Source organism: Rhipicephalus microplus, chromosome X (assembly GCF_043290135.1).
Source record: "Rhipicephalus microplus isolate Deutch F79 chromosome X, USDA_Rmic, whole genome shotgun sequence".
NCBI classification, from domain to species: Eukaryota; Metazoa; Arthropoda; class Arachnida; order Ixodida; family Ixodidae; genus Rhipicephalus; species Rhipicephalus microplus.
The window spans coordinates 296444690-296472650 of record NC_134710.1 but is presented as its reverse complement, the minus strand read 5'-3'; the positions used below and the strand labels follow the sequence as shown (position 1 = coordinate 296472650).

Genomic DNA, 27961 nt, shown 5'->3' with positions numbered 1-27961 from the left:
AATGAGTGCATAACTGTGATGTTCTCTTTTCTGCCTTCATGCTCTTCACTCTTGGTCATTTCCCAATCTAGCTTCTGTAACTACGTTCTATGCTAAAAGTTTGCTGAAAATGGTCCCTTACCTCGACCATGTAGTAGAATTTGTCCCCTTCGCCCTTGACTCTTTCCAGGTTAACACCAAAGCTCCAGAACTTTCCTAGGCTCCTTCTCCGAAAAAGAATCACGTCCAGCTTCTCTGATGATCGCGCTGTTTGTGATTCACTCATACCTATACAGATGAAATAATGCTACTGTTACGGAAAGTAACAAAAACTGTGCGCTAAGACCCATGCAACATAATTAGTGCATGGAAGCTCAATTCAAAATCTAACGTTGTGTAGCAACAGGTATGTATCAATGGCTTAATAGATGATATAAGCGTCCTCTCGTAACGGGGTGGTGATTTGTACCACCAGGCTCGACACAATAATTCGTTTCTTCAAAATGGATAAGATCTATTTCAAAAATATATATCTTCAATAGACCCGCCGTGGTGGTCTAGTAAATAAGGTTGTCGACTGCTAACCTGAAAGTCGCGGAGTCAAGTCCCAACCAAGATGGCTACACTTTCTGATGGAAGCGAAAATGTATAAGCCGGTGTACTTAGATTTATGTGCACGTTTAATACCACAGGTGGTCAAAAATTTCGCAGCCCTGCACATCGGCGTATCTTATAATCGTATCATAGCTTTGCGAATTTCGCCACCATCAGTTATTATTATATTATCTCTACTACAAAAGAAGAAAATCAGAGTCCACTGCCCGGCTTTTTCGGCAAATGGTTCATAGTTCTCTCACAATTTATTTCAGCCGCTTTTCATTATTTTTCTGCTGCGAATACTATAGCCATCTTTAACGTATTTTTATTGCGGGAATGTTCAGCCTTTCATAGTTCTCCCAAAAACGCAAGGCTTCATGTAGGCTCCTGCCCACAAATACACTTGAAACAATACATCTGGAACACCAGGTACTGGCATTCAGTACAATACATTAACATGCGGCGAGTAGGCGACCTCAAACCAAGTTCAGCGTCTATTCTGCGATGCTCTCCTTGCACTCGCATTGCTTTATCCGACTCAGCTCTCACCGTTAACAACAGTTACCACAAGCATCCATGACCACAAGGGTTTGCGCATTCATTGATCGCAGACGTCAGCCGTCGGAATAGAGATTTATCACCGAGTTTCAGCATGGGTGCATTCACGCTAAACAATGCTATACCTGTCAAGAGACATTGTTAAAAGGTATAGGCCCATGTATACCTATATTTAGGTGCGCGTTTATTACCTCAGACTGTCAAATATTGGTTGATACTATGACTTAATAAGAGACATTGTTAAAGCTAGCTTTCTTATATCAATGTGCAGTAAACATTCAAATTGTTCTGTAACGATTTGTCTCTCTTGTGACAGCTATCCTTATGATGGAAGCATAACCACATTGTTGTTGTTTTTTCTCTTCATCGCTGCCATCAAATTAAATCCTCGCCCCTGTCTGCAGAGAAGCGAATGGTTTTCACACACCGCTCTTGCTGAAATATCGCTTTTACCAGTATAACTGCTGGTGGGTCTTCTAGCTGTCTCTCTCCACGGCCTGACAAAGCTGTTTCTATACAAACAAGCAGAACACCTTCTTTGCCCAACTAGTTTCTTTCATATTCCCTAGCCTCTTCTCGAATCTTATTTTGTTCTCAGATTTTCTGGCTTCAAAACATCGATCTACATGATAGCGCCGCCTCGTATCAAACTTAAAACAAAAATTCCTGAATAAAAAATAGTAGCCCTAACTGGTTTCCTTGTTACTTTTGGTATGCTCAAATTATTAGTATACCTAATATTATTTTGCTATAGGGGTGAAAAGTTTCGGGGACAATGTTTAAGCCACATGTTTAGTCTGGATGCATTTACGTCACAATGATGCAGAATAGCTACATAATGCATATGTGATCCCTTTTGGTTCCGTGCCAACTCAAGCATTGCGAGAGAACAAATATGATTATCTCCCAATATTGAGGCTGTATTGGTGTTGATGTGAAGCTGATCCTGCGCTAATAGTAAGCCAAAATACGTGAAGGAGCAAATGATACTGCGTGCAGTGCTCGCTCTTGCTACCAAGGTTTGTAGTCAAAAATTTATGAATTAACCACTGCCGTGGCCGTGGAATCGCGTTATGTGGCTTACACGCTAAGTAGTGTGCGCGGGATTCTGATCAATATCCGTGACTTCATATTTATACTCTACACTCAGAGTCAGGTGCCAGATAAGAAACGGCACATAGGTGGTGCACTCCTGCATACTGACTAAAATTCTGTCAATTGGGAGCACAGCAATAAAAAATACCCTTGACATCCGCGTGGCACGGAAGTCACGCATACAGCCAGTAAGAGCAGGCGCAAGAGTAAAAAAAAGGAGGGTGCGCCGCCATCTCCGTCGCGCCAGCCTGGCACCAGGAGCCGTCATCGACTGACGCAGAACCGTTCAGCCACAAGCGTGTGCGCGGAAAAAAAGAAAGACATGCCCCCTTCCCCCTTTGCCGTGGCCACGGAAGCTGGGCACCCGGTACCACCGTAACGTTCCCAATCGCCTGCATGCCGTGGCATTTGTGCGTCGCCGTTTCGTCCCGCTGTCTTGTGATGGTCGTTTTTCTACAAGATGGTCTGAGACGGGAACATTTTCCAATACTATATGGCACATTTCATTAAAGATATCATACATCTCTCTGCATTTGGACATACACTAGGATGTGCTGTCCCATTGTTACTCTTTTGACTTCAATAAAAGAGTACAGAAAACCTTCCGTTTATCTGTTGCCGAGGTATGACGCTGTGTCATGCACTAAATAAAAGAGTACTAGTACATGCGTGACAGCTTTCTGAAACACTGGCCTATGTATGTTGATGCTCATGTTCTACCAAACAAGTTGAACTGATGACTTTAGTAAAGCGTGGCAAAAAAGAAACAAATCGAAGGCCGCTAGACAGAAAAACATCAAAATTGAAAATGTATTGGTCGATCTTTGATTAATGGTTGTCTAATTTGATGATGAACATCAAGTACATAAATCAGAAGTCAGAGGCAGAAGTCCGCATGAGAGCCCCGCCGCGGTGGTCTAGTGGCTAAGGTACTCGGTTGCTGACCCGCAGGTTGCGGGTTCGAATCCCGGCTGCGGCGGCTGCATTTCCGATGAAGGCGGAAATATTGTAGGCCCGTGTGCTCAGATATGGGTGCACGTTAAAGAAGGCAAAGTGGTCGAAATTCCGGAGCCCTTCACTACAGCGTCTTTTATAATCATAGGGTGGTTTCAGGGCGTTAAACCCCACACGTCAATCAATCAATCAATCGAAGTCAGCATGAGAGCATATTTCACCGATATTTGCTTACGTTTTGAATATTAAGTACACTTCTCATATTCCAGCATAAATTTGTAACAGTGAACCACGAGCAAGACAACCAGTGTACTGCTGTGGAAGTAATGTACCAGCTATAAAAATCCCCAGTTTCTAAAGAGCAACTGCTAGCAGTAAGAATAAATATTTTGAGGTTCGTTCTGCACCAATTCTTGACCCCAACTGCACGCTGACGTTCAAAAAAGAGATACGCAGAAGCACTACTTATTTGGAGGGAGACCGACCTGTCCGTCGCTAATTTGTGTACGTCATACTTGACCTTGGCGCACGTTTTGGCATTCACTTGAACAGCGATGTGATGCTCAATAAAGGCACGAGTAGCCACTTCCCATAAATAAGATCAGTTAAAGACTGAAAATGAGTAAAAAGCACTCTATATAGCGAAATAATGCGCGTAAATTCAAATTGCAGAAATAAGTAATCGTTGAAATGCTAAAAAGGTTCTGCTGCCCCAGCGTGCAGCCCGCGGCAGTTCGCGCGTACGAAATGCAAATGTTAGAGCAGGCACGCTAAAATACCCATGCAACGTTTACGTGCTAAAGCGCATTGTCTTCAAACAGCTGAGAATAGGCTGCTGTCACTGACACGCGTGTACCTCCCGCAACAAATGAGCGATATTTTTCACAGCACTTACACGTGCGAGAAATATACGCAGGTTGCGACAGCTGAACACAGCCTCGTCTCCAAATTTTGGTGAGCGTAACACCCGCAGTTCACGGGAAAGCACTAAAACGACACAGAAACACACGTTAACGTTCTGGCGGAATGGCGCACCATAAACCTAAGCCGGAGCCGAAAGCGCTCATCGTGGTTGTCAAAAATTTATGAAGCCGTACAAACTATTCACTGATCAAATGCATGCACATGGCACAAAAACAGTTCAATGTTCCAAAGACGGTTTTCAAAAACTCACTTGGTAGATATATACGCGAAAAAAGACTCCCCCGTCATGCGGTGGCGTTGTGGTGCAATGGGCAAAACATCTGCTTCACGTGCATGCGGTCCCGAGTTTCATTCCAGGGATGTGCTTTGCATGATAATCTCGCAAGTATAGGTAATTGTGATAACTATCGTTTTCTGATTAACTGTAGTCGTATTATGCGCCGCATTCTTGGCGAGAAACTTCTCTAAAAACGTAAAATAGTACTTTCTTTCCGCCCCTGCATCAAGGCCGGGCCGCCTACAGAAAGTTACTTTTAACCGCAGGCTGTATATTGCGAGGAAAAATTTGACCTAAAATCCCGGCTACTCTGAAGGCCACTTCAAATCGGGCTGGTTTCTCTGCAACACGGCTACGAAGCCGCCTAGAAGCGGCGATAATTTGACCTTATTTCCTGCCTGCGGGCGTGCAGTCTAGCCAGGATTTGACTTAGAGTGTACAGTGATTGCACATGCGAATGAACAACGTCTCAGGAATTTATGCGTTGAGTGCGACCAATATGCGCAAAGGTTTCCAAAGTATTATGAGTAAAACTGAATAATTTTTGTGCCTAACTATTTTAGAACCGCTTTCTCAAGTTTTGCTTTTAGTCTAACACTTTGATAATAATCTTCAGACGGTTCTTCAAAAGCTCAAGGCTGAATGCCTGGTTTCACAACCCTCTAATGACCGACGTCTCCTTTTGCCCGTCTGCGTGAATGCATCGAATATATGATTTCAGTGATGTATGGTACTTTTTTATTCTATTGAAGTTTCCTGTCTTGAAGTGAATGCCACTTGGTTTCATTTTGTTTCCATTTATCGAACAGGGTGACAATGTCTAACTCACCGGACATCGCTCCAGCTCCAATCATGCTGTCACCGACAGAAACTTTCCTGTAGTCGATTTCGGAAGATTCCATACCAGACGTGTTCATGAAGTGGTCATCCACGTCGATGGCCTTTTTGGCTTTCAGCTGCATACAATGAAAAGGAAGATGCAGATGTGCAACTTTTCATGAGCACTACTCGATCTTATTCAAATGCTGAAGTATGCCGCAATATTTTCAAAAAACTGAGGCTGTATTATCTTATGTAGAATGTGTGAGACAGATATATATAGTTTCATAAATGGGAGCCCGTATTACACTTCTTTCACGTAGCTGCATTCAAAAACTGATTCATCCTGAGGGCATGCCAGAGCATAACCACATAAAAAGTTGTAAGCTAAGCTCGCGGGAAATGATCACAATTAGTCGAACAGCGTCGAACGAATACTCTAACAGTATATTTGAACTGGCACTGGCACGTCTACAGTATATGCAACAGGGCTCTTCGGAAACTTTGATGTCTTTGACTCATGTTGAGATACTCGACAAAAGAATGCAAGCTGACAGCCTAAAAGAATTTAGACAAGCCCACAGTTGCACATGCATTGGTTACTTGGTCGCCTCTTCACAAACATGACGTTGATATGTCAAAATTGGTTAATGAGAAGGAATAAGATTCATATTTTTTTGCTATGACAGGCTATTCTCGCCTAAATGTCAAGCTTGTGTTTTATCGCCCCACTCCCTGGAACATCGTCGCACTTGTGACCGTGTCATCCTTATGCATACAATAGTTCACACTGGTTCAAGGGCTATAGCCCACATATCTTTCGTTGCATTTTCCGCAAGTCGTATCTACCCGTTTGAGCCCTAAATTATTACGTGCTTTAGATAAATTTGAAATTGATCGAATCCACTTCTTTTTCCGCATAAGGTTGATTTATTTTAATTCGATTGATGGGCCTCTGCGTGAACTTGGTGCTGAGAAATACGAGAAGTAATTGTGTACTTGTGTATTTTAATAAATATTATTTTCAATTGTGTTCAACATTCGTATTGATGGGGTCCGCCCAATGCACGGCTAGTAGAGAAGCCTAATTCTAGTTCCAGTCATACAAACCAGATGACTGAATATCTCGATACTGCCTGTACCTCTGCAGATTTGGAACACCTTTTCCGTAATGTATGAAAACCATGCTAAAGGGTTCACCGGCATTCACAGATTTTTTTATTGCGATAGAAGTTATATGGAGACTCTCGGCTCCATATGATTCTGCCGGTGTCGTCGTTGCAGTCATTCACCATATATGCGTACGTACCTATATATATTTGAAAATGCGAAGACACAAAAATAATCTTAAAAACACCTTGGACCATCTCCCTGAAAGATGGGATTCGAAGCAGCAGTGTTGTACACGACGCCGACACGGGTGAAACGGGAGTTGACGTGGGTGCTGGAAAAACGGTTGAAAGCGAAACTCGGTGTATATTTACTCGAGTAAACGTTTGTTTAAAAGCGAATACTTGGAAGGCAGGGTGCGTTGAAGACACTTGCGCTCTGCTTCCTTGGCTCTTGTCTCGTCGGTGTTACCCGCATGCCGTCTGTATTCTCGAACGTGATCAGTGTTCTTGGCTCGCACCCCGTCAGTGCCGCTGGCCTTCCACTGCCGACGATTGAATTCGACTTCTCTGGCTGGCACCTCGTCGGAGTTGACGTCGCCATTCGCGAACGCGATTATCTTCACTAACCCTCGCAACGCCAGTAACAGGCGGGAAAGGAACGCTGACTCTAGCGGGAAGCATGCTGCGACGATGTCCCACCCGTCCCCACGATCACGCAGCAAGCATCGGTGCGCTGTCCACATTGTCGGTGCCACGAGATTCATGAAGCATGCGCAGCGCACGCACCTGCCAACTCGCGGCTTTTTCTCGCCGACAGATAGAGAAACGTGGCGCGGTTTATATGATGCCCACGAAAGGAGTGTGTTCGAGCGTGGCAAGTAGTGAAGAGGGTGAAGCGAGAGATAGCGAACACGCGTTGAGCGCGCGGCAGACTAGGAAGAGAGACGTCACCGCGAACTTCTAGGAGGGCTTGAGCTACTTGGTACCGCTCCAACACCTGCGACGAAGGGACAGCCTTACACAGGCTAGTCAAAGAGCTGCTAAAAAACTCCGGAGCGGAGTGAAACGTCTGATCTTTCGTTAGAGAGCGCGCGGCGTAAACCACTGAGTCACGAAGCAGCACCTCTCTGAACGTTCAAACCACAAGCTATTTATATTGCCATATGGTTTGCTTGGGTGAGATCGAAGAGTGAAAGAAGACAAAGACGATCTCTCTGAGCCGCTGCTTTGACATAAATTCGGAGTCACTAACTGCTCCGAGAAAGGCATCTTCATCTTCGGAGCCCCTGACAGCGTTCCCCACAGGTGCTCGAGAAAGCGCGTCGGCGTCTTCGTGTTTGCGCCCTGACCTGTACACAATCGTAATGTCAAACTCCTGCAAACGCAAACTCCACCGTGCGAGACGGCCGGATGGATCTCTGAGATTTGCCAGCCAGCAGAGCGAGTGGTGGTCAGTCACCACTTTGAAGGGACGACCGTAGAGGTAAGGCCGAAATTTGGTCGTCGCCCACACGACTGCGAGGCATTCTTTTTCTGACGTAGAATAGTTGGTCTCAGCTCGAGAAAGAGTACGACTGGCGTAAGCCATCACATGCTCAACGCCGCCGTGTCGTTGTACAAGGACAGCGCCAAGTCCGACGTTGCTGGCATCTGTATGAATTTCTGTAGCAGCGTCCTCATCAAAATAGGCAAGAACAGGGGCTGTTTGCATTCTCTGTCGTAACTCTGTGAACGCTGTATCTTGTTCTACGCCCCAAGTAAAGGGTACGTCATCTCGGGTGAGTCACGTAAGAGGTTCAGCTATCTTAGAGAAGTTGGCGATAAATCGGCGATAATACGCGCACAAGCCGAGGAAACGGCGTGCTGCTCTTTTATCTGATGGGACAGGGAAGGCGGCGACAGTAGCAGTTTTGTGTGGATCAGGTCGCACTCCATCTGCACTAATGACATGTCCCAGAAATTTCAGCTCTTCATAGCCGAAATGGAATTTTTGGGGTTTCAGCGTAAGTTCAGCTGTGCGAATGGCTTCCAGAACCTTTCTCAGACGCTTCAGATGTTCTTCAAAGCTCTCGGAAAAGATGACCACATCATCGAGGTAGACAAGGCAGCTTTGCCACTTCAAGCCAGCGAGAACTGTGTCCATCATCCTCTGAAAAGTGGCTGGTGCAGAACAGAGGCTGAAGGGAAGAACTCGGAATTCGTAAAGTCCGTCTGGAGTCACAAACGCGGTTTTTTCTCGGTCTCGTTCATCCACTTCAATTAGCCAATAGCCACTCTTTAGATCGATGGACGAAAAATACTTCGCACGTCGTAACCTGTCGAGGGAGTCGTCTACTCGTGGAAGCGGGTAGACGTCCTTTTTTGTGACGGTATTAAGCTTCCTGTAGTCAATATAGAATCGCAGCGTTCTGTCTTTTTTCTTTACTAGAACGACTGGCGAGGACCAAGCGCTGCTGGATGGTTGAATAATCCCGTCATCGAGCATCTCTTTTACTTGTGTCTGAATAGCCTCGCGTTCTTTGGCAGAAACGCAATAAGGCTGCTGCCGGATGGGGCGGACGTCATCGTCGGTAATAATTCGATGCTTCGTGAGGTGAGTTTGACGGACTTTAGAAGAAGAGGCGAAGCAAGATCTAAACTCCCTTATAAGGTCGTGAAGTGCAGCCTTTCTCTCGTCTGACAGCGTCGAATTGATGTCGATGTGGTCTAGAAATTCCTTATCCTCATGCGTTTCCTCGGACGCGAAGCACTCCGTGACGTCGGCAACAGGTTCTCCATAGGCTAGGGTGGTTCCACGGAAAAGATGCCGGTGCTCGTAATTGAAGTACGTAGCTAGTATCGTTGACTGTCCGTCACGGACGCACACTACACTTCGGGCGGCGCATACACCTTGGAGCAGCAGAAGTGATAAGTTGCTTTCAGCCACCACGTCGCCGTCTTGGAAGTCTTCACAAGTGACTTCGATGGGAACAGTTGCTCGAGGTGGCAGCGTCACACTGTCGTCAGCAACACGCAGCGCAAGTCTACGGCAGTTATCGGCGTCTCGATCTGTTGCGCCTTGAGTCGAGAAGGTCACGATGCGCTCACGGAGATTTATGATGGCACCGTATTCCCGAAGGAAGTCCATGCCGATAATCAGCTGACGCGAACAGTCGGGGAGAACGAGGCAGCTGAGCACAAACGTTGACGCACGAATTTTCACTCTTGCGGTACAGCGACCCAGCGGTGTTACAACGTGTCCTCCAGCTGTTCGAATTCGCGTTCCATTCCACGGCGTGATCACTTTTCTGAGATCTTTCGCTAGCCTCCCGCTGATGATCGAATAGTCTGCACCAGTGTCTACCAATGCACTGACCTGAAGACCGTCAACCAGCACAGGTATGTCGAGCGACACGCGGTCACTAAGTTCAGATGCGGATGTCGGTGTTTCTTCGGCACTGCGATTATTCTCTGACGAAATGCCTTCGGCGTTGCGTGCAAGCATCGATGGGAGGTCTTCCGCACTTTGAGTCCCAGCGACCTTGCCCCCGAAGGCCGCGTCCTTCAGTTTTCCCGACGAGGGCTCGGGGAGCGTTCCCGTGCCGTCACCCCAAAACGTGGCCCAGTGGCTGCGGGTCTCCTCGGTGATGGTGACCGCGATTGCCGTCGTGTAAAGGGTGCACGCTGTTGCGCGAGATATTCTTCGATATCCCTTGGCCTTTGACCAATTCGGGGACGAGGGGAACTGACGGAAAATCCGCGCAGTCCAAGTTGCCGGTATGGGCATTCGCGGTAAATGTGACCAGCCTCACCGCAATGATAGCAGAGGGGTCGTCTGTCTGGCGTACGCCAGAGATCAGACTTGCGCGTCGGTGTACGGCGACTATCGATGTCCAAATCAGCGTGCGCTGACTGAATCGCGACTGACGGCATCATTGTCTGGATCGGGACGTATGGCATTGTCTGGATCGGGACGTGCGGCACTGTCTGGATCGGGACGTGCGGCACTGGCTGGATCGGGACTCCTCGACCCGAAAGAGGAGTGGCAGATCGCAAGGCTTCCGCGTACGTACGACGGCGACTGTCAGTAGACACAGGAGCCGTTTCCAGATCAACCGACGTGGGCGGAAAACGATGGGCGTGCAGCACCTGCTGGACCTCGTCGCGGATGACACTGGTGATAGACCCAACATCGATTTGCCTTGTCCCGTACATCTTTTCCATTTCTTCCCGGACGACAGATCGAATGATCTCGCGAATCCATTCGGGGCTCTTGCTCCCAGGGGTGGCGAAAATCTCGGGAGTTGAGGCAGCATTCACTTGACGGTCAAACTGGGCAGACCGTTGGTGCAGTACTCGCTCCATTGTTGCCGCTTCAGTAAGGAACTCAGCAACACTTTTGAGGGACTACGCACCAAACCAGCAAAAAGTTGTTCCTTCACACCACGCATGAGGTGGCGCAACTTTTTTTCTTCTGCCATAGCAGGATCCGCTCGCTTGAAAAGCCGTGTCATGTCCTCGACGTACATCGAGACGGTCTCGTTGGGCATCTGGATGCGTGATTGAAGTGCACGCTCCGCCCGTTCGCGGCGGTCGGGACTCCTGTAGGTCTCCAGGAGGCGACGCTGGAACTCGCGCCAAGATGTCTGAACATCATCCCTGTTCAAAAACCACGTCTTGGCACCGTCTTTTAGGCACGTGTACACGTTCCGGAGCTTCGCGGCATCATCCCAGTAATTGATCGCTGCGACACGTTCGAACTCACTCAGCCAGTCGTCAACATCTTCATGCTGCGCTCCGTGAAAGGGGCTAGGCATGAGCGGGTTCTGGACGGTGCAGTAGATCGGCGTGGAAGGTGTCGGAGCTTGCATGGGATCTTGTGTCGAAGTCATAGTCGCTGCGTCAGTGGTTGGTGTCTCAGGCGGTAGGCCTCGTTGGCGGCGGCTTACTCTATGAACAGGAGTGTCCACGGGTGCAGGGCTTGTGTTCCAGCTGCTGGACGGGGTCTTGGGCATCGGGTGGATTGCGAGACGTTGTACCCAGCAACTCCACCAGTCTTGTCACGTTACTCTCGACAAACTTGATAAAAAATGGGCTCGTTCAGTCGACTACTCAAGCAGCGGCTCAGAGAGATCGTCTTTGTCTTCTTTCACTCTTCGATCTCACCCAAGCAAACCATGTGGCAACGCGACTGACGGTGCATGGCCTCTGAAGTCGCGCAGTTCTTCGTGCACCAAATCGTCCTACGGCATGGTGCCCCGTCATGCGTGATTACGGACAGAGGGACGTCGTTTACAGCACGAATGATGGAGGACATTTTTAAACTGAGCTGCACAAGTCATCGAAAAACAACGGCTTATCATCCGCAATCCAATGGACTGACAGAGAGGCTTAACAAGACCATAGCGGACATGCTGTCAATGTACGTGGACGTACAACATAAAACCTGGGACGAGATTCTTCCATACATCACGTTTGCTTATAATACGGCAACGCAAGAAACAACGCGATTTCCGCCTTTCCGGCTTGTTTACGGACGCAACGTGCGAACCATGCTCGATGCTATGCTTCCGTGCGACGAAAGCAATGAACTTGCTCAAGATGCTGAGCAATATACTCAATACGCCGAAGAAGCTCGTTAGCTAGCTCGCATAAACACCAGGCACCAACAAGATGCAGACGCGCGACGTTACAACCTCCGCCATCGAAATGTCACCTACCACCCTGGGGACCGAGTGTGGGTGTGGATCCCTGTCCGGCGACCAGGCTTATCCGAAAAACTCCTAAGCCGTTATTTTGGACCGTACAAGGTTCTTAGACGAATCACAGATCTTACCTACGAGGTATTTCCAGACGGCGCAGCGTCTTCTCGTCGACAGCTTCGGCCTGAAACCGTGCATGTCCTTCGGCTGAAGCCCTACCTCACACAGTAGCCCTTGTGGTTTCACGTGCAACGACATGCCGTGACATTGCGTTGCCGCTGCTGTTTGTGTTCTCGTGTGTTTTTGTGCCCTTTCTTTTTGCGCTTGGCGGAAGCGTTGGCGAAACTTCCTCATTTGCGCTGCGAGTAGTGGCACTCTCCCTCTTTTGGTTCTCTATATCTGCGTGTGTATACCTTCATTTTTGTTTATTTACGAGCATCGAGTCGATGCTTTCAAAGGGGGGGACTATTGCCACATGGTTTGCTTGGGTGAGATCGAAGAGTGAAAGAAGACAAAGACGATCTCTCTGAGCCGCTGCTTGAGTAGTCGACTAAACGAGCCGATTTTTTATCAAGTTTGTCGAGAGTAACGTGACAATATCGACCATGGGGAAATAGCATGTTTTCAATATTAAAAGTGAGATGGCGCGTTGCGCACGCGCAGCTCGTCGCGATGCGCCGATGCGCGCTCAACTGCCATGCGTGCTTTGCTCTATGGAGAAAAGGGGCCTCATCTGCCCACTTATCCTGTGCGAGGGAAGAATCGCGTGCTTTCGGCTTTCATCGGAACGATTGCGTTTAGTTGCCTGGTGCACAAAGATCGATTCGCTCGCCGGCCAGGCTCCGTTTGCGAAAAGCGCGCGTGTTTAGAACACAGCGAAGTAAGAATGGGGACACTTGTTAGTTTGCACTTATATCTTTAGCTGTGATTACGTCTCGTGCGTTGTTTTTCATTAAACAGCACGTTAAGTGTCGAGCTGTAAACGTTGTTAGCTGGCTCTCGTCTCGTGTGTGTTGTTTTTGTGCGTCATTTGTGCGTGAGCAGTGCGCGGCACGTTTTAATATTCTTGCCGTTCTCAGCATTACACTCCAAGTTGTTCTCACATTGATTGCTTCGGCCGCGCGGAAAACCGTGACTTTTTTTACATGCATGGCCGATGCCTGGCGGGAAAACTGACTTTTTTTTACATGCAACTTCGTCAGCGGTTTGAACAGGTGGGGCGATCCACAGAAGTTGTACAGCGCCCCATTTTATACGGTTGTCACACGGGCACTTTTAATCGCGATCAGTGCCGATCCGGATTAAGCATGATCGGGATTAGATGCTGCTACAAGTTCACTTTTAATCACAATCAGGCGTGTTTGGGATCAAGACTATTGACACAAAACGAGCGCTCAAAAAGGGCGCACCGCCAAATTCTCGCGACGAAGCGCCGGAGAGACGCCTCGAGGTCAACGATAAAAAAAGAAAACGAACATCCAAAGACTCCCCGGGCGCACGTCTCTCTCCCTCGGAAGCGTAGGTTCGCCAACAAACCTCCTCATATCGGCGGCAGAGCAAGCCCTAGAAAGTTCTCGATGGAAAGAGGAGTGGTGATGCAGGGTTGCGTCATCTGTCACGGACAGCCCTCGAACCGTCTCGCGCTTTCCCTAGCCTTGGCTGCGTATCGCGCCGACGAAATGATGGGAACTTTCTGGAATCTCGCGCGGAAGGTATTTAACAAAGCAGCAGAGATGGGAGATCAGGAGAAGAAGAAAGTTAGCGCCAGTGTGCGTGAGGGTCATTCCGCCACGTCTGCCGGTGAAGGTTTTTTCCTTAGTGCCAAAGCAGGAGAAAAAGAAAGTATGCGCCAGAGTGCGTAGGGTGTTCCGCCTTGTCGGCGAAGCCTTTTGTCCTCAGTGACAAAGGAGGAGAAGAAGAGAATTCCCACCTGAGGGGTGAAGACTCGACCTACAGGCAAGAGTGTGTGTCTGCCGCCAGCGAGCGAAGACGCGTGGCAACAGCTGCGTGTGGGAAGCTGACGTGTTACCGGCGAAGAAGTTTGGTGCTTGGAGAGAGAGCAGCCAATTGAAGACGCGAGGTTTCCTGGAAAAGAAACTTCGGGGGCAGTGGAACGACAACGCTGGACTTTGAGTGAGTGATTCTCGGAAGAGTATCATTCAGACTTTTTTTCCAAGAACTTTGGACTGAATAAGTTTTCTAACTCTTTAGTCTTTAAGTCTCTTGGTTGTTCGATGCGTGCGACTGCATTGTAGCGTGTATTGTTGTCTGTGTCCGTTGTTTCGAGTGTGGCTGATTGTACTTTGTAGTACGTTGTTTGATTGGTGACATATTGTATTTACCTATTGTGGAGTGTGCATACTTGTGTATTGTTTTGATCTGCCATAATTGAGAATACAATTTTGTTTTGTTTGTCAACTCTCGGCTCGGAGTTGTTCTTTGGGCCACAGCCGGCGTCCGCTGGCGCGCCAAACAGGACCACTTCTAAATTGTCCACGTTTTCATGGTGCGGTTTGGGGGGCCGATACTTCGGCCCTTGGAATTAGCAAGGCGATCGCCTCCCTAATTAACGGGACCCGTGACAAGTATTCTGGCGTCCGCGACAGGACCTTTTGGTGCACAGTGTGTCCAAAGTAGTGAGAAAGAGCTTCGAGTTGTTGATACCGCTATCGGAACGATTTTGTGTGTTGCTCAGTGTTCTCGTTAACGAGTGCAGGGGAGTGTTCCGATATACTGATTTGGGCAGATACTTTTTGCACGCGGTAAGACTTTAATTGCGAGACACCATGGATCTCGAAAAGTTAGTAGCTCTTGGTGAGAAGGTGGGTCTTTCTGGTGCCGAACTACGGAAGTGGGTAAGCCAGAAGGAGAAAGAGGCGGTGAAGAGAGAAACGTTGGCAGCCGAAAGGGCGAGAGAAGAAAGAGAGCAGCAATTGAAGTTGTAGCTGCAGAGAGAAAGACTGGCAGCTGAGAGGGCGAAAGAAGAAAGGGAGGAAAGAAAACGGCAGCGACAGCACGAGATGGAACTTGAGCGGCCCCGTTTGCAACAGCGAAGTGAAACTCCGGTCCGAGCTAGAGTTTAAAGCAGCGAACGGGTGAAGCACAGCTTCCGCTTGAACCTAAGCAAGCTGCTCGTAGCGTTTGATGAAAGGAAGGACGACCTTGACGCGTACCTTCACCGATTTGAGACGATAGCGAAGAGCCAGAATTGGCCGGAACATCAATGGGCAACTGCTTTGAGTACTTCCTTGAGTGGGGAAGCGCTCAGTGTGTACGGTAGGCTAACGCCGACCGATGCAGCCAAATATGCAAAGGTGAAAGCTGCTTTGCTGAAGCGATTTAGAATTACTGTGGAAGGTTTCCGGGACAGATTTCGGACAGGAAAGCCAGCTGATGGTGAGACGGCTACGTAGTATGCCGCCCGACTTTTCCATTATTTCGACAGATGGATTGAACTTTCAGGGACCGCGCAGGAGTACGATGAGCTTAGAGAGCTCCAAATTAGAGAACAAGTTCTTACTAGTTGCCACCCATACCTATCGCTGTACCTTAAAGACAGGAAGGCTGAGTCACTTGACGGCATGCTTGATTTGGCTGACCAATTTTCGGAAGCACAAGATAAAACTAATTTGGCCAAGGTCAAGAAGGAGTGTCCCGAAGATTCGAAAAATTTGGCACCCGAACAAAAGAAGCGTGCACTGGACAGTGTTCCGCGATGTTTTCTGTGTAACCGAGTGGGTCGTCGCGCGAACAGCTGTCGAACGATCTTTATGAACCCTACGGTCGTAAAATATTTCAAGTGTGGTCAGACTGGGCACAAAGCAGACGCATGTCGTAACGGAGCGAGTCACACTCACCAGGTATCCTGTGTGCTAGCAGCACCAAAATCTGATGGTGATACCGTCACCGACGGATTCTTAGAGTTGGAAAAATGGAGAGAAACTTCCTATTGTGAGTGCTGTAATGAAAAAACGGCCAAACGGTGTTACGAAGGGAATGCTAACGCTGCCTGGAAAAGTTGCGGGCAAGAAGACTACGGTGTTAAGAGACACCGCTAGCTCCACGGTTATCGTGCGGAGAAATTTGGTACGCGAAAGTGAGTTACAGGCAAAGCGAAACCAGTTTGCCTAAATGAAAGTGCGGTTTGAATGCTTCCCGAAGCAGAAATTGAGGTTGAAACCCCGTACTTCAGCGGGAAGGTTACTGCGCTATGCATAACGACCCCCCTGTACGACCTCGTCATCGAAAACATCGATGGGGCGCGAGGGCCGAATGACCAAGAACGTTTGGGGGAAGACCCGAAGATGGAGCCCCCGCCGACACAGGGACCGCGAGATACAGTGGAGCAAAATCACATGAAGGATTTCACTCGAGCCCAAGGTGAAACCTGGGTGCAAGAGACAGTGAAAGAGGAGATGATCGTGTTGAATGAGTTCACGTGCTGGGCAGCTGGACTTACGTCGGCACGACCTCAACCGACCGACAATGAAAAGATGACGGAGACGGGCAGCCAGGCCCAATGTCGTGACATGAACAAGCGGGTGAATACCCGAACAGGATTGGTTGAGCGTTATGACCCGTTAAAAATGTCGGAAGTGACAACGATGGCTGAGACGCCACCTCAGATACCATCGTTGGAAAGAACTCGCTGAAAAAGAACGAGGAAAAACAAGAAGAGATCGAGCAAACACCGCAAGAAAGGGCGCAAGCGCCACTCAACGTACACATGATAGATGTTGACTGCGAATCGGAATGTGTTTGACAGTGCTGAGTGCATTATGTTGTGTTAATGTTGTTGCTATCTTGTGTCACAATTGTATGTCAAGCAAGTCAAGGTGTTTGTTGCAGTGATGTGATGTATAGGATTCTACGATTGTTGTAAAGACAGACCTCTGTACATTTGTATTGCTTGAAGTATGTGATGGAGTGTTGTATTCATGTACCTGTGGCCATATTTTATGTGTTGAGAGATTGAATTGCAATGTGCAATTGTATTGAGTGATCTATTGTGAATGTGACGTGTCATAAGCGATAGACTATGTTACAGTCTTTTAGAGTGTGGGGAGTGTTCGCACTCGTTTGTGTGGTTTTGAATATTATGAGATAATATTCTTAAAGTGGAGGGCAGTGTCACAAAACGAGCGCTCAAAAAGGGCACCCCGCCAAATTCTCGCGATGAAGCGCCGGAGAGAGGCGTCGAGGTCAACGATAAAAAAGAAAACAAACATCCAAACACTCCCCGGGCACGCGTCTCTCTCCCTCGAAAGCGTAAGTTCGCCAACGAACCTTCTCACATTGGCGGCCGAGCAAGCCCTGAAAAGTTCTCGATGGAAAGGGGCGTGGTGATGCAGGGTTGCGTCTTCTGTGGCGGACGGCCCTCGAACCGTCTCGCGCTTTCCCTAGCCTTCGCTGCGTATCGCGCCGACGAAATGATGAGAACTTTCTAGAATCTCGCGTGGAAGGTATTTGACCGAGCAGCAGAGACGGGAGATCAGGAGAAGGAAGTTAGCGCCAGTGTGCGTGAGGGTCCTTCTGCCGCGTCTGTCGGTGAAGGTTTTGTCCTTCGTGACAAAGCAGGAGAAGAAAGTATGCGCCAGAGTGCGTAGGGTGTTCTGCCGTGTCATCGGCGAAGGTTTTGTCCTCAGTGACAAAGCAGGAGAAGAATATTGCGCCAGAGTGTGTAGGGTGTTCCGCCTTGTCGGCGAAGCCTTTTGTCCTCAGTGACAAAGGAGGAGAAGAGGATTTCCACCTGAGGGGTGAAGACTCAAACTACAGGCAAGATTGTGTGTCTACTGCCAGCGAGCGAAGACCCGTGGACAAGCTGCGTGTGGGAAGCCGACGTGTTACCGGAGAAGTTTGGAGATTGGAGAGCAGCCAATTGAAGATGCGAGCTTTCCTGGAAAAGAAATTTCGGGGGCAGCGGAACGACAACAACGCTGGACTCTAAGTGAGTGATTCTCGGAAGAGTATCATTCAGACTTTTGTTCCACGAACTTTGGACTGAATAAGTTTTCTAACTCTTCAGTCTTTAAGTGTCTTGGTTGTTCGAGGTATGCGACTGCATATTAGTGCGTATTGTTGTATGTGTCCGTTGTTTCGAGTGTGGCTGATTGTATTGTGTAGTACGTTGTTTGATTGGTGACATTGTATTCAACTATTGTGGTGTGTGCATACTTGTTTATTGTTTTGATCTGCCATGTTTGAGAATATAATTTTGTTTTGTTTATCAACTCTCGGCTCTGACTTGTTCATTGGGCCACAGCCGGCGTCTGCTGGCGCGCCAAATAGGACCACTTCTAAATTGTCCACGATTTCATGGTGCGGTTTGGGGGGCCGATACTTCGGCCCTTGGAAATAATTAGCCCGGCGATCGCCTCCCTAATTAACGGGACCCGTGACAACTATCGCGATTTGTGCATTGCGATGTGCCTGAGAGATCACGATTTCGCTGCTGTCTGCACCCCTATCTGAGCTTGTTGAAAGCACAATAAACAAGAAAATCGATGATAGTTGAATCAAAACACTTTAAAACAGTTAAGTGCTCATAAAAGTAATTCCAAATCGTTTAAATTGGCACAATATCTTAAGTATTGCATATTTTAAGATTGAAATCGACCGCATGTATACTTACGGGAGAAGCAGACGACAAGCAGACGACCAGCAGTCGATTGTTGCCTTAGGCGCTTAGTTCTGGCCCCGTCATAGCTGTTGAAGCACCTTGAAGCAAACTGATTATGACTGTCGCAAGCTTTTCGACTACGTCGCAACGAACGCGCACTTCGTAGTAGAATGAAAATACCTTTACAGTGATTGACCGCTGGTAGGAGCGACTGAAACAGACTCGAGAAGCCAGAAGTGAAACACTGGAGCGTACAATGAGATTGACGTTTCGCTGAGACTACACGGCTACGAGTGGAGGCCATCAGAAATAAAATCGAAGGTTAAGAAGCTCACACAGCAATACAATTAGGTGCTAGGAAAATTTTATCGAATGATAGATTTATGAAATAACTATTGTAGTGGCATGCGAAGTTTTTGACGTTCGAGTGGTTCTTGCACAAATAACACTGCTGATAAAGGGCTCTATAGATATACCGCACGCCAAGTTTTGTCAGTGGCATGTTTTCCAGCACGAAAATGCAACCTGGGGCATTTAATCTGGCCTAAGCTCGAACAGGATTAGCTTGGGCCGTGTAGCAGTGGTCATAGAGTTTATCTCGATCAAGAAAACTTATCCTGATCACTCTGACCGCGATCAAAAGTACCCAATTGACACTGGTATTACTTGTCCGATGTTGCTAAAACTAGGCTCTGGCACCACCACACGGATATTCCCGACTTCCACTTTTGAGCAGCAACTTTGTCAAACTTGCGGTGCCCCTACAGTTCGCGCTGAGGCAGCGAAAAAAAAGCTCACTTAACGCATGCAGCTGCGAGGTAAATCTTACACCTCGTATGTAAGGATGTCCTTAAACTGTGCAAGCGTGTCAACTTCATCATGTCTCAGAACGACCAAATACGCCACTTTATTAAAGGCACCAACACCGTCGCCTTTAACGCCCTCGCCACGCAAAATCCTGCCACCACCCAGTACGTGATAACTATCTGCAGCGACTTGATGAGCTTAAGTCTCTTCGCCTTTGCTACGATGCCACCGACATTCACTTACCTGCACCCCTCGACTTGCGTGCGCTTATACGCGACATCGTTTGTGAAGAGCTTCACGGGTGCTGCTCTTCCTGCGCTGTGGAAATTACTCTCCTTTCTACAAAAGATAGCTTGCGAGACCTGATTAAACAAGATATCGCGTCCGACGTGTTCTGACGGTCTCTGCGTGCGCCAGACGCCCACGTACGCCGACGTTGCTGCGCTCTCTGCCTCACCCAACGTTTCTGTGCCCACACCAGCAGACCATAAACCTGTGGCTTCGTTGTCGCCGCCATGTTGTGCACCGCCTTACTACGCACCTCAGCGCCCTCCTCGGCCAATCTGTTACTACTGGGGCTATCGAGGACATATCGCTCGGTTTTGTCGAAGGCGCCGACAAGACGAGCAGTGAGGCTAGGGTCCTGAAGAACATTGAAGCTTCCGTCCGACCATGAACTACCTACGACCACCCTCCCGCTCGTCTTATTACCGTTCACCGTCTCCTACCTACCATATGCATGCCTGAGAATTCCCGTACGTATCGCCGCAGGTCGCCTTCGCCAGCTCGCCGTTCAGTGTCGCCTCTGCGGCCCGCCTCCCATTTCACGAACGCCCACGCGGAAAACTCCCTGATGCAGTTTTAGGAGGGGAAACTGCATCCACGGGACAGATAACAATTCCTCCAGAGCGGCTATCAATTTAGATAGAAGCGTTTTTAGAAGGTGTATGCGTTAAGGCTCTTGTTGACACTGGCGCTGCCGTTTTTATTGTTCATGCTGATTTTTGTTCCAGCCTTCGAAAAGTCACCACGCCTTATGGCGGTCCACCTCTCCGGACAGCAACCAATGCTCCCATTCGTGCACTTGCACAGTGCACTGTTCACTGTTCGTGTTGCAGTGTTCGTGTCTGCATAGAAGGCATTCCTCATCACATCCTTTTCGCGGTGTTTCGCGAGTGCACCCATGCTCTCATTCTGGGGTGAGATTTCTTGTCTTCTGCGTCTGTTTCATATCATGTCATCAGCGCCTCCTGCATATAAATGCCTCTAACTCTTCGCCGCTTGAACACGATGGACGCATCCGCCTTCTCATCACGTCAGATTATGTACTTGGGTCATACATCGAAGAAATTATAAGTGTTAATTTCACCAACATTGTGAATGGTGACGTACTAATTCTCTCTTATGGGCATACCCTACCTAGGGGTATTGTGATCACACCAAGGCTTATTCGCTTCTTCGATGGGTCTAGCTACCTAACCGCCCTAAACAAACGCCGGAGTGTGTACTGCTCCCCTGTGGCTCAACAACAATCGCAACAGGCTCACTGTCGACCGCGCTTTTGCATGGTCGACAGTCAGCCTGTTGCGATTGTTGCTCTTCCGATCAACTACAACGATGTCCCAAAGTCACAATGACAGCCATTTAATGCCTCTTCCGCACCTTTGTAGGCAACCATAAGCACTGATTTAACAGCTGCTGAAACTGAAGATTTGCTCACCCTATTGAATAGACATCATTCTCTATTTGACGTGAACTCGCCCGTCCTCAGCATGACTACCACCGCTACCTAAAGCATTCATACTGATGGCTCTCGTATTGTACATCAGCGTCCATATCGCTTGTCTCAAACATAACGCAAACTCATCGACGAAAACGTCTCAGATATGCTATGAGGCAACTTCATACGTCCTTCCTCGAGTTCCTGGTCATCGCCAGTTGTTCCAGTTCAAGAGATAGATGGGAAAGTGCGTTTCTGTGTCGATTACTGGAGCTAAACAAAAAAAACTCGCAAGGATGTTTATCCTCTCCCCCGGATCAACGACGCACTACATTTGTTACAGGACGCCGAGCATTTTCCTAGCCCCGACCTTAGGTCAGGCTACTGGCAGATGCCAATGTCGGAGTCTGATAAAGAGAAGACCGCCTTTTCAACGCCAGATAGGTTGTACGAGTTTATTGTGATGCCTTTTGGACTCTGTAATGCGCTAGCCACCTTCGAACGCATAAGAGACGGCGAAGTGCATGGTTTGATATGGAAAACGCGTCAGTGCTGTGTCGATGACATAGTAGTGTTTTCATCCACGTTCTCGCAGCATCTACAAAGTCTTGACGAAGTCCTCAAATGCCTTGCAAAAGCCGGTCTGCAGCTTAACACCAAGAAATGTTTCCTTGCTAGCAAGACGATCAAAGCTCTCGGCCACTTCGTCAGCAAAGAAGGAATTCGGCCGGGCCGAATTCCTTCTTACGGCTATATATTATATTATATTACGGCTGCTCAACGCACTACCAGCTTTTCTCAATTTTTTCTCACTCATGGTCACTCGCCAAGATTTGCTCTGGACGTCTCTTTCCTTTTGGCCCATGCACCTTCGACGGCTCCTTCTTCTGAAGAATTTTTATCTCTTCTCGCACACTGCCGTCACCTGGCCCGCGTCAATACCAGCCTCTCTCAAGACACTCGAAAATCTCGCTACGACTTGTCTCACCGTGTTGTGAGTTTTTGCCCTGGTGACGAAGTTCTTCTATGGACTCCACTGCGCGTCCTCGGCCTATGCGACAAATTCATCAGTCGCTTCATTGGGCCTTACACGGTGGTAGAACAGACATCTACTGTCAATTGCCGCGTTTATCCTCTTAGCAATAATCCTGATCATCCTTGCCGAGGGACAGAAATAGTGCACGTATCTGGTTTGAAGCCTTATGCGCTACGCATTTCATAATACTCTCAGGCGACCAGGCGGTCGCTTTCACCGCACGGAGGAATTAGTGTGAGCGTGACAAGCGAATGACTCTTCACTCTCTTTAGTTACCGTCATCACCTGTACATCATTATATATCATCACCAGTGTGATCTAGCTCGAGCTTGGCTGAAAAAACTAGTTTCTCAAAATTGTTATGTTTATTTCTTTGTTTATTATTGTTTTTATTTTGTGCTTGTTCATATGTTTGAGAATGATTGAGTGTCATGATTCAGGAGGTGAAAGGCGCTGATTTGGATCGCTTGCCTCGGCTTCAAATTGCGCTATTCACATTAATCACACACAGCATTAGAAAAAAAGAGCCGCAGCACGGAAACGTTTGTAAACAGGTACGAGGTATAATTATGCAGCAAGTAATAACAAAGAAAGAAGAGAGCAAATAAAACTACAAGTTATTCTTAAAATTTCTCAAATCCTGTACTGTGCTTTTTTGTTAAGTTCCATTACACCAGACATGTGTTCAAGTATTTCTAACCTCATCCACAGTTACAGATGGAACATCGGTATTCTCTTCAATGTTGCAATAAATCTACATTAGGTGGCTGATTGATGAACTGTACAGTCCAGAAGAGAAGTTATCAACCTCTTTTCATAATTAAGTAAAATTGTGAGATATATAAATCAGAATGGTACATACTAACCGGACGGTGTGTCCGTAACTAATTAGATGAAATTTCGAGTGGCAACATGTGACACGTCAGATTGTTTCAGCTCACCGTAAGGACCAGCTTCTTGAAGCTGGATGAGGAGTACGTGTAGAGCGCTTTTTGCAGGTCGGGCTCCATGTCGATCATATCTTCGATCTTTTGCAGCTTTCGCTTCTTTGTGTTCGTCGTGGCACCAGCGGCTGTGAAAACAATCACCATGTAATACTTCTTATGATGTTCATTTGGATCACTATATGGATGCTGGCAGAAATAACTGCGAAGCGAGTAACGTAGTAATAACGACACAAGGTGAAAGCGCATAAGATGAAAGCAACGAAGACACAGGCACCCGTAAGTGTGAAGTCTCTTCTCTGTCTTCGTCTTAAGCGCTTTCAACCTGTATCACACGAAACAAACAAGCCCAAACAGCCACCCTTAGTTAGGCAGTATTAATCAGTTCCCGCTCGGTATAGATGAGGCTTCGGCTGTTTGTGCTGTCTATTACAGTGTTTCTTCTTTTCTTGGAGCCTAGAGCAGTGTACAATAATCTATTAAAACTTCTTTTATTTTTTGGTGCAAGTAAGTTGAACTGCTGCATCAAATTTCATGGACACAATAGTAGTGAGAACTAATCAGAAATAACGCCACGGAAAGTGTAATAAACGTTATCAGTATTAAATATACTGTATAGTATGTGAAAAAAAAGAGGACGACATACCATTTGCCGCGGTCAGAGACCCAACCTGCGACCTTCTATTTGTGCGTCTGATGATCGTCACAAGCTACGTGTCACGTGCGCGTGAGGCCAACAGACAGGAAAATAGAGTTTCACACTCGCTCTAATGGAAACAGGTGGCACTGACTGACGGTCCCATGTTTATTAATATTATCCGGAGTTTTGCGTCTCTAAATCGCGATATGAATATAAAAAGCGCCGTAGAGTAGAGCTCAGGAAATTTATATAATCTGGTGTTCTCCAACGTGCACAGACATCGCACGGTGTGCGGGCGTCTACCATTCAATGCACATATACGCGGATACCCTATAAAGTGGACGGGCTCGCGTGTAGCTTAATTGGTAGCACATTGGATGCGTTAATCAAAGGTTGCAGGTTAGGTCACTGCTCTCGGCTAGTCGTCCTTTCGTCCACTTTTCTTTCCTTATGTTTACATTACAATTTTATCTATTGATATCTATAACTATATTGGGATTATTGTCTCTCAGTTCTGAATATTATTGCGTCTAACAAAGACGATCTCCTAAAATTTACCATTCTTTTCTTGCCTCGTCCATACAATCTTTGCAAATGGGAGCCTCGTAGACACATCCAAAGGAGACGTCTCTTGTATCAAGTCCACAAAGAACAAATGTGTTATGATTTTGCTTCATAATTGCGTTCAACGTTCTTTGAGCTCAAAGCATGTACGGATCTCCTGGCATCCACAAAAACGTATTTGGATGTGACCGTTCAAAAATGTCTTCTTGGCAGCACTACTATGCTAAACTAGTCAAAATCTCGGTACTTTTGACACCTTACTGAGAGCGACGTTTCTTTAGTGCAATATCATTTTTGATATCGAATAGTTATGTCACGTTACCGCATTTAGTGTCATGAGGGCTCGAGCCACTTTGTAAGTGAAAAGGCATCGGTGGTTATTTCATGCTTTATGTCATGTGGAAGGCGAGTGTTTCGCAGTAAAGGGATTGCTTTGTCGGTTGATAGCTACCCTGTATTTATCACTCTACCGGCCTATCCTTTTTTCGTCACTTCCTCTGAGTTGAGTGGTTTGCAAAAAAAAAAATCAATATGCCTTGCTGCGAACACGATTTATTGCATCCAGGCCAGAGACATGGTTCACAATATTACTGTCTGAAGTTCGATTTCCCATAGGTTAACCAACCTCGCTGATGTTATGACCGGAATTGTGGTTGGCTGAAATATTTACGAAAAAAATTGTTGGCGTAAGACTTAGTTGTGAATGTGGTCCCAGAATTTTCACCGCTTGCAGCGGGCAGCCACCTATGAGTAGTGCTGCTAGTCATCTCGAATTGACGACCAGAATTGCATCTAAACTTTTCCTATCGCATGCTGGCCGCCAGTGTTGTGGCTTAACAAATCCCACAGCCCCCGCACTATTCATCTCAACTGATAATTAAGGACACGATTATGAGTGCTCGCTCTTAGACTAGTTGCAAGGTTGAAATATATCAGGTCTGTGCTGGAAGATTTGTGCACTAATTAGTACCAACTTGAATCTTACGAGTAACCTCAGTTGATTTTCACCTGAGGCTTATCTCAGCTCAGCTTGACGCACCCACTTATAAGCTACAAAAGTTTTAGCATCGACATACTCTTCGCCAACGAAGTGATCGCGTGTTTAAGTGATTACACATTTGGAATTACAGATTAGAAGATCTATACAGTAAACCTACTGCAAGCACATGAAAGGAGGCTCTGGGTAATTGCACAAAGCATAAATATAAATAAATGAAGTTGCCTGAATAGAAGCATAAAGTAGGTAGCAGACCGCAACAGCAAGACTGAACTGGTTCTTAAGTTGATAGCACTTGAAATACAAGGTTAAAGCGCCACATTTAAAAATCTTCTTTTTTGAAATCGCACTTACAAGTCAATAACCCAGCTTATCTAATTTGTGTCTCATTTTGTTCATTCTTTAATAATGTTGTCGTCCCTGTTGCAGAGGTATTACTGGACGGGAAGGTGCTTTGTATTTATTAACTTGCACTCAATATACCCATTGAGTAAATTTTTTTAGGAAGTCATGGCGTGGTAAGTCACACTCCAGATAATAGTCATATTATTATTATTATTATTATTATTATTATTATTATTATTATTATTATTATTATTATTATTATTATTATTATTATTTGAATTAACAGTCACTTGGGTAAAGAGAAAACGTATGCCTCCAAATTAAAATACGTGCAAGAAGAATGAAATAACATTTTATGGTCATGATTTGAGGAATATGTTCCGTATTGTGACTGGCTACACCACCATCTGACAAAATATTTAGCGCCAGCCATTTTTGAGCATGCGCGCCAAGCAGTCAAATAGACAAAGCTATTCTCCCATAACTGAATTTTTCATTGACTGGTTGCTATGAGTATATGTAGGATTGCCTAATATTTTATCTTACACTCAATTCTAGCGTAAGTGCTTTTTTTGAAAGCGAGCCCTAAAGACTTCTTATTTCCTATGACCAGCATGACCTTGAGCGCTCATCTTCTATCTACCGACTGATTTATGGTGAGTACCTTGGTCATCGAAATTGCGATAATGGATACAACAAATCTGCCGTGTGAATTTACGAAAGTTTGGTGTGGCTGCGTTAGATAATTTGCCTAAGGTAATTTTTTATACATCCAATTCCTTTGAAATAGCCTATTACTCAGAAGTTTTGTTTGCAGGACTTGACGAAGGATGGCAGATGCATCAATCCTAAAGTGGCCACTCACAAAGCTGCTGCTCCTCCTTTCTATCGGGCGGAGACTCCCCTCTCGAAGGAGGCTTGGACGACCGGGGCTTCTTAGAGCCCTCGCGGCCGCCTCCCTCGTCAGCGACGGGCAAAGAGGCGGCAGCACCACCCATCGCTTCTGCGATGGCTGGTATTTCACATACAATTTTGTTAGCACTCAGCACCTTCCAGTTGAAGCCGCTAAAGAAAGGGTGGTTCTTGAGGTCCTGGTAATGACGAGAGGCGAGCCTTTCTATGGGATTTTTCCGCAAAAGCTTAAACACCATGTCCTTAGCTTCTGGCGTTGCCGAGTGCGGGTGCTCCTCGGTCTTGGGCCACTTCAGGGGTGCTGCAAAAACAAAAGTGCAAGAGTGTTGCAGCCAAAGGCATGCTTTATAGATAAGACACATTCACTAGCGCGCGCACGCACGCGCACATACATACATACATACATACATACATACATACATACATACATGCATACATGCATACATGCATGCATGCATACATACATACATACATACATACATACATACATACATACATACATACATACATACATACATACATACATACATACATACATACATACATACATACATACATACATACATACATACATACATACATACATACATACATACATACATACATACATGCACATGCACGCGCATGCATGTGGCGGCCCCGTTGTACAGTTAGTAGTGGAGTTTTCCGGAGACTGTACTCTTCGGTGGATCCGACGCACTGTTATGTAACTGAACTAAACGATAAACCGAGCGACAGTCGGGAACATTTGCAAAAACAAAAGTGAAAAAAATTCATGACTAGAAAAAAATTAGCGATCACAATGTAATGCTTCGAAATTTTTTCAATACTACAAGGAAATTTTGATCTTTCCTACAAATCTTTTACTGCCATATGAATGAAGAAGAGCTGTCTGAAAGTAACAAATTAATTACAATATTGCAACGTTTTTTTTTAGTGTCCATTAAAAGTTGCGATGACAAGTTGTTGAGTTTATTCCCCCGTACATCGCTAAAGTATGTATAAGATTATTCGCTACTTCTTTCGTTCTCGGTAATATATGCGGTATACCTATAAGTACTGGTTTTTGCTATCGCAGACTGCTGATTGCACGTCATCAAGATAAGCAAAAAAAATTCAGTCACGTCAAGAATGAAGCAATGAATGTGATAGTACAAAATTAGGACGCTATACGAAGTAACGCAAGCTGCTCGCGCCTTTAGCATGTGGTTTTTCCTGATAAGATAAAACGCTAAAAAAAGTGGTCACAGCGGCGAACGTCATCGACAAAAACGCATATGGACTATCTGTATATTTGCGGTAAAATGACATCACCTCGTTAAGTTCTTGTTCAGGAAACCTGGCATCGTCGGAGAGCGCATTGAGTTCGTACGCCGACAAC

The 27961-nt window shown here is 46.7% G+C and overlaps 1 protein-coding gene across 1 annotated transcript; it reads right to left on the bottom strand.

The window, feature by feature from the left end:
• Positions 1-65: 65 nt before the first annotated feature.
• On the bottom strand, positions 66-27011 carry LOC142776195 (uncharacterized). Its single transcript, XM_075879408.1, has 4 exons — positions 26534-27011; positions 23120-23250; positions 5214-5340; positions 66-267 (listed from the first exon to the last, which is right to left on the bottom strand). Exons 1-4 carry the CDS (start codon positions 26940-26942, stop codon positions 68-70), a joined length of 867 nt encoding a protein of 288 aa, XP_075735523.1. The 5' UTR covers positions 26943-27011; the 3' UTR covers positions 66-67.
• Positions 27012-27961: the final 950 nt, after the last annotated feature.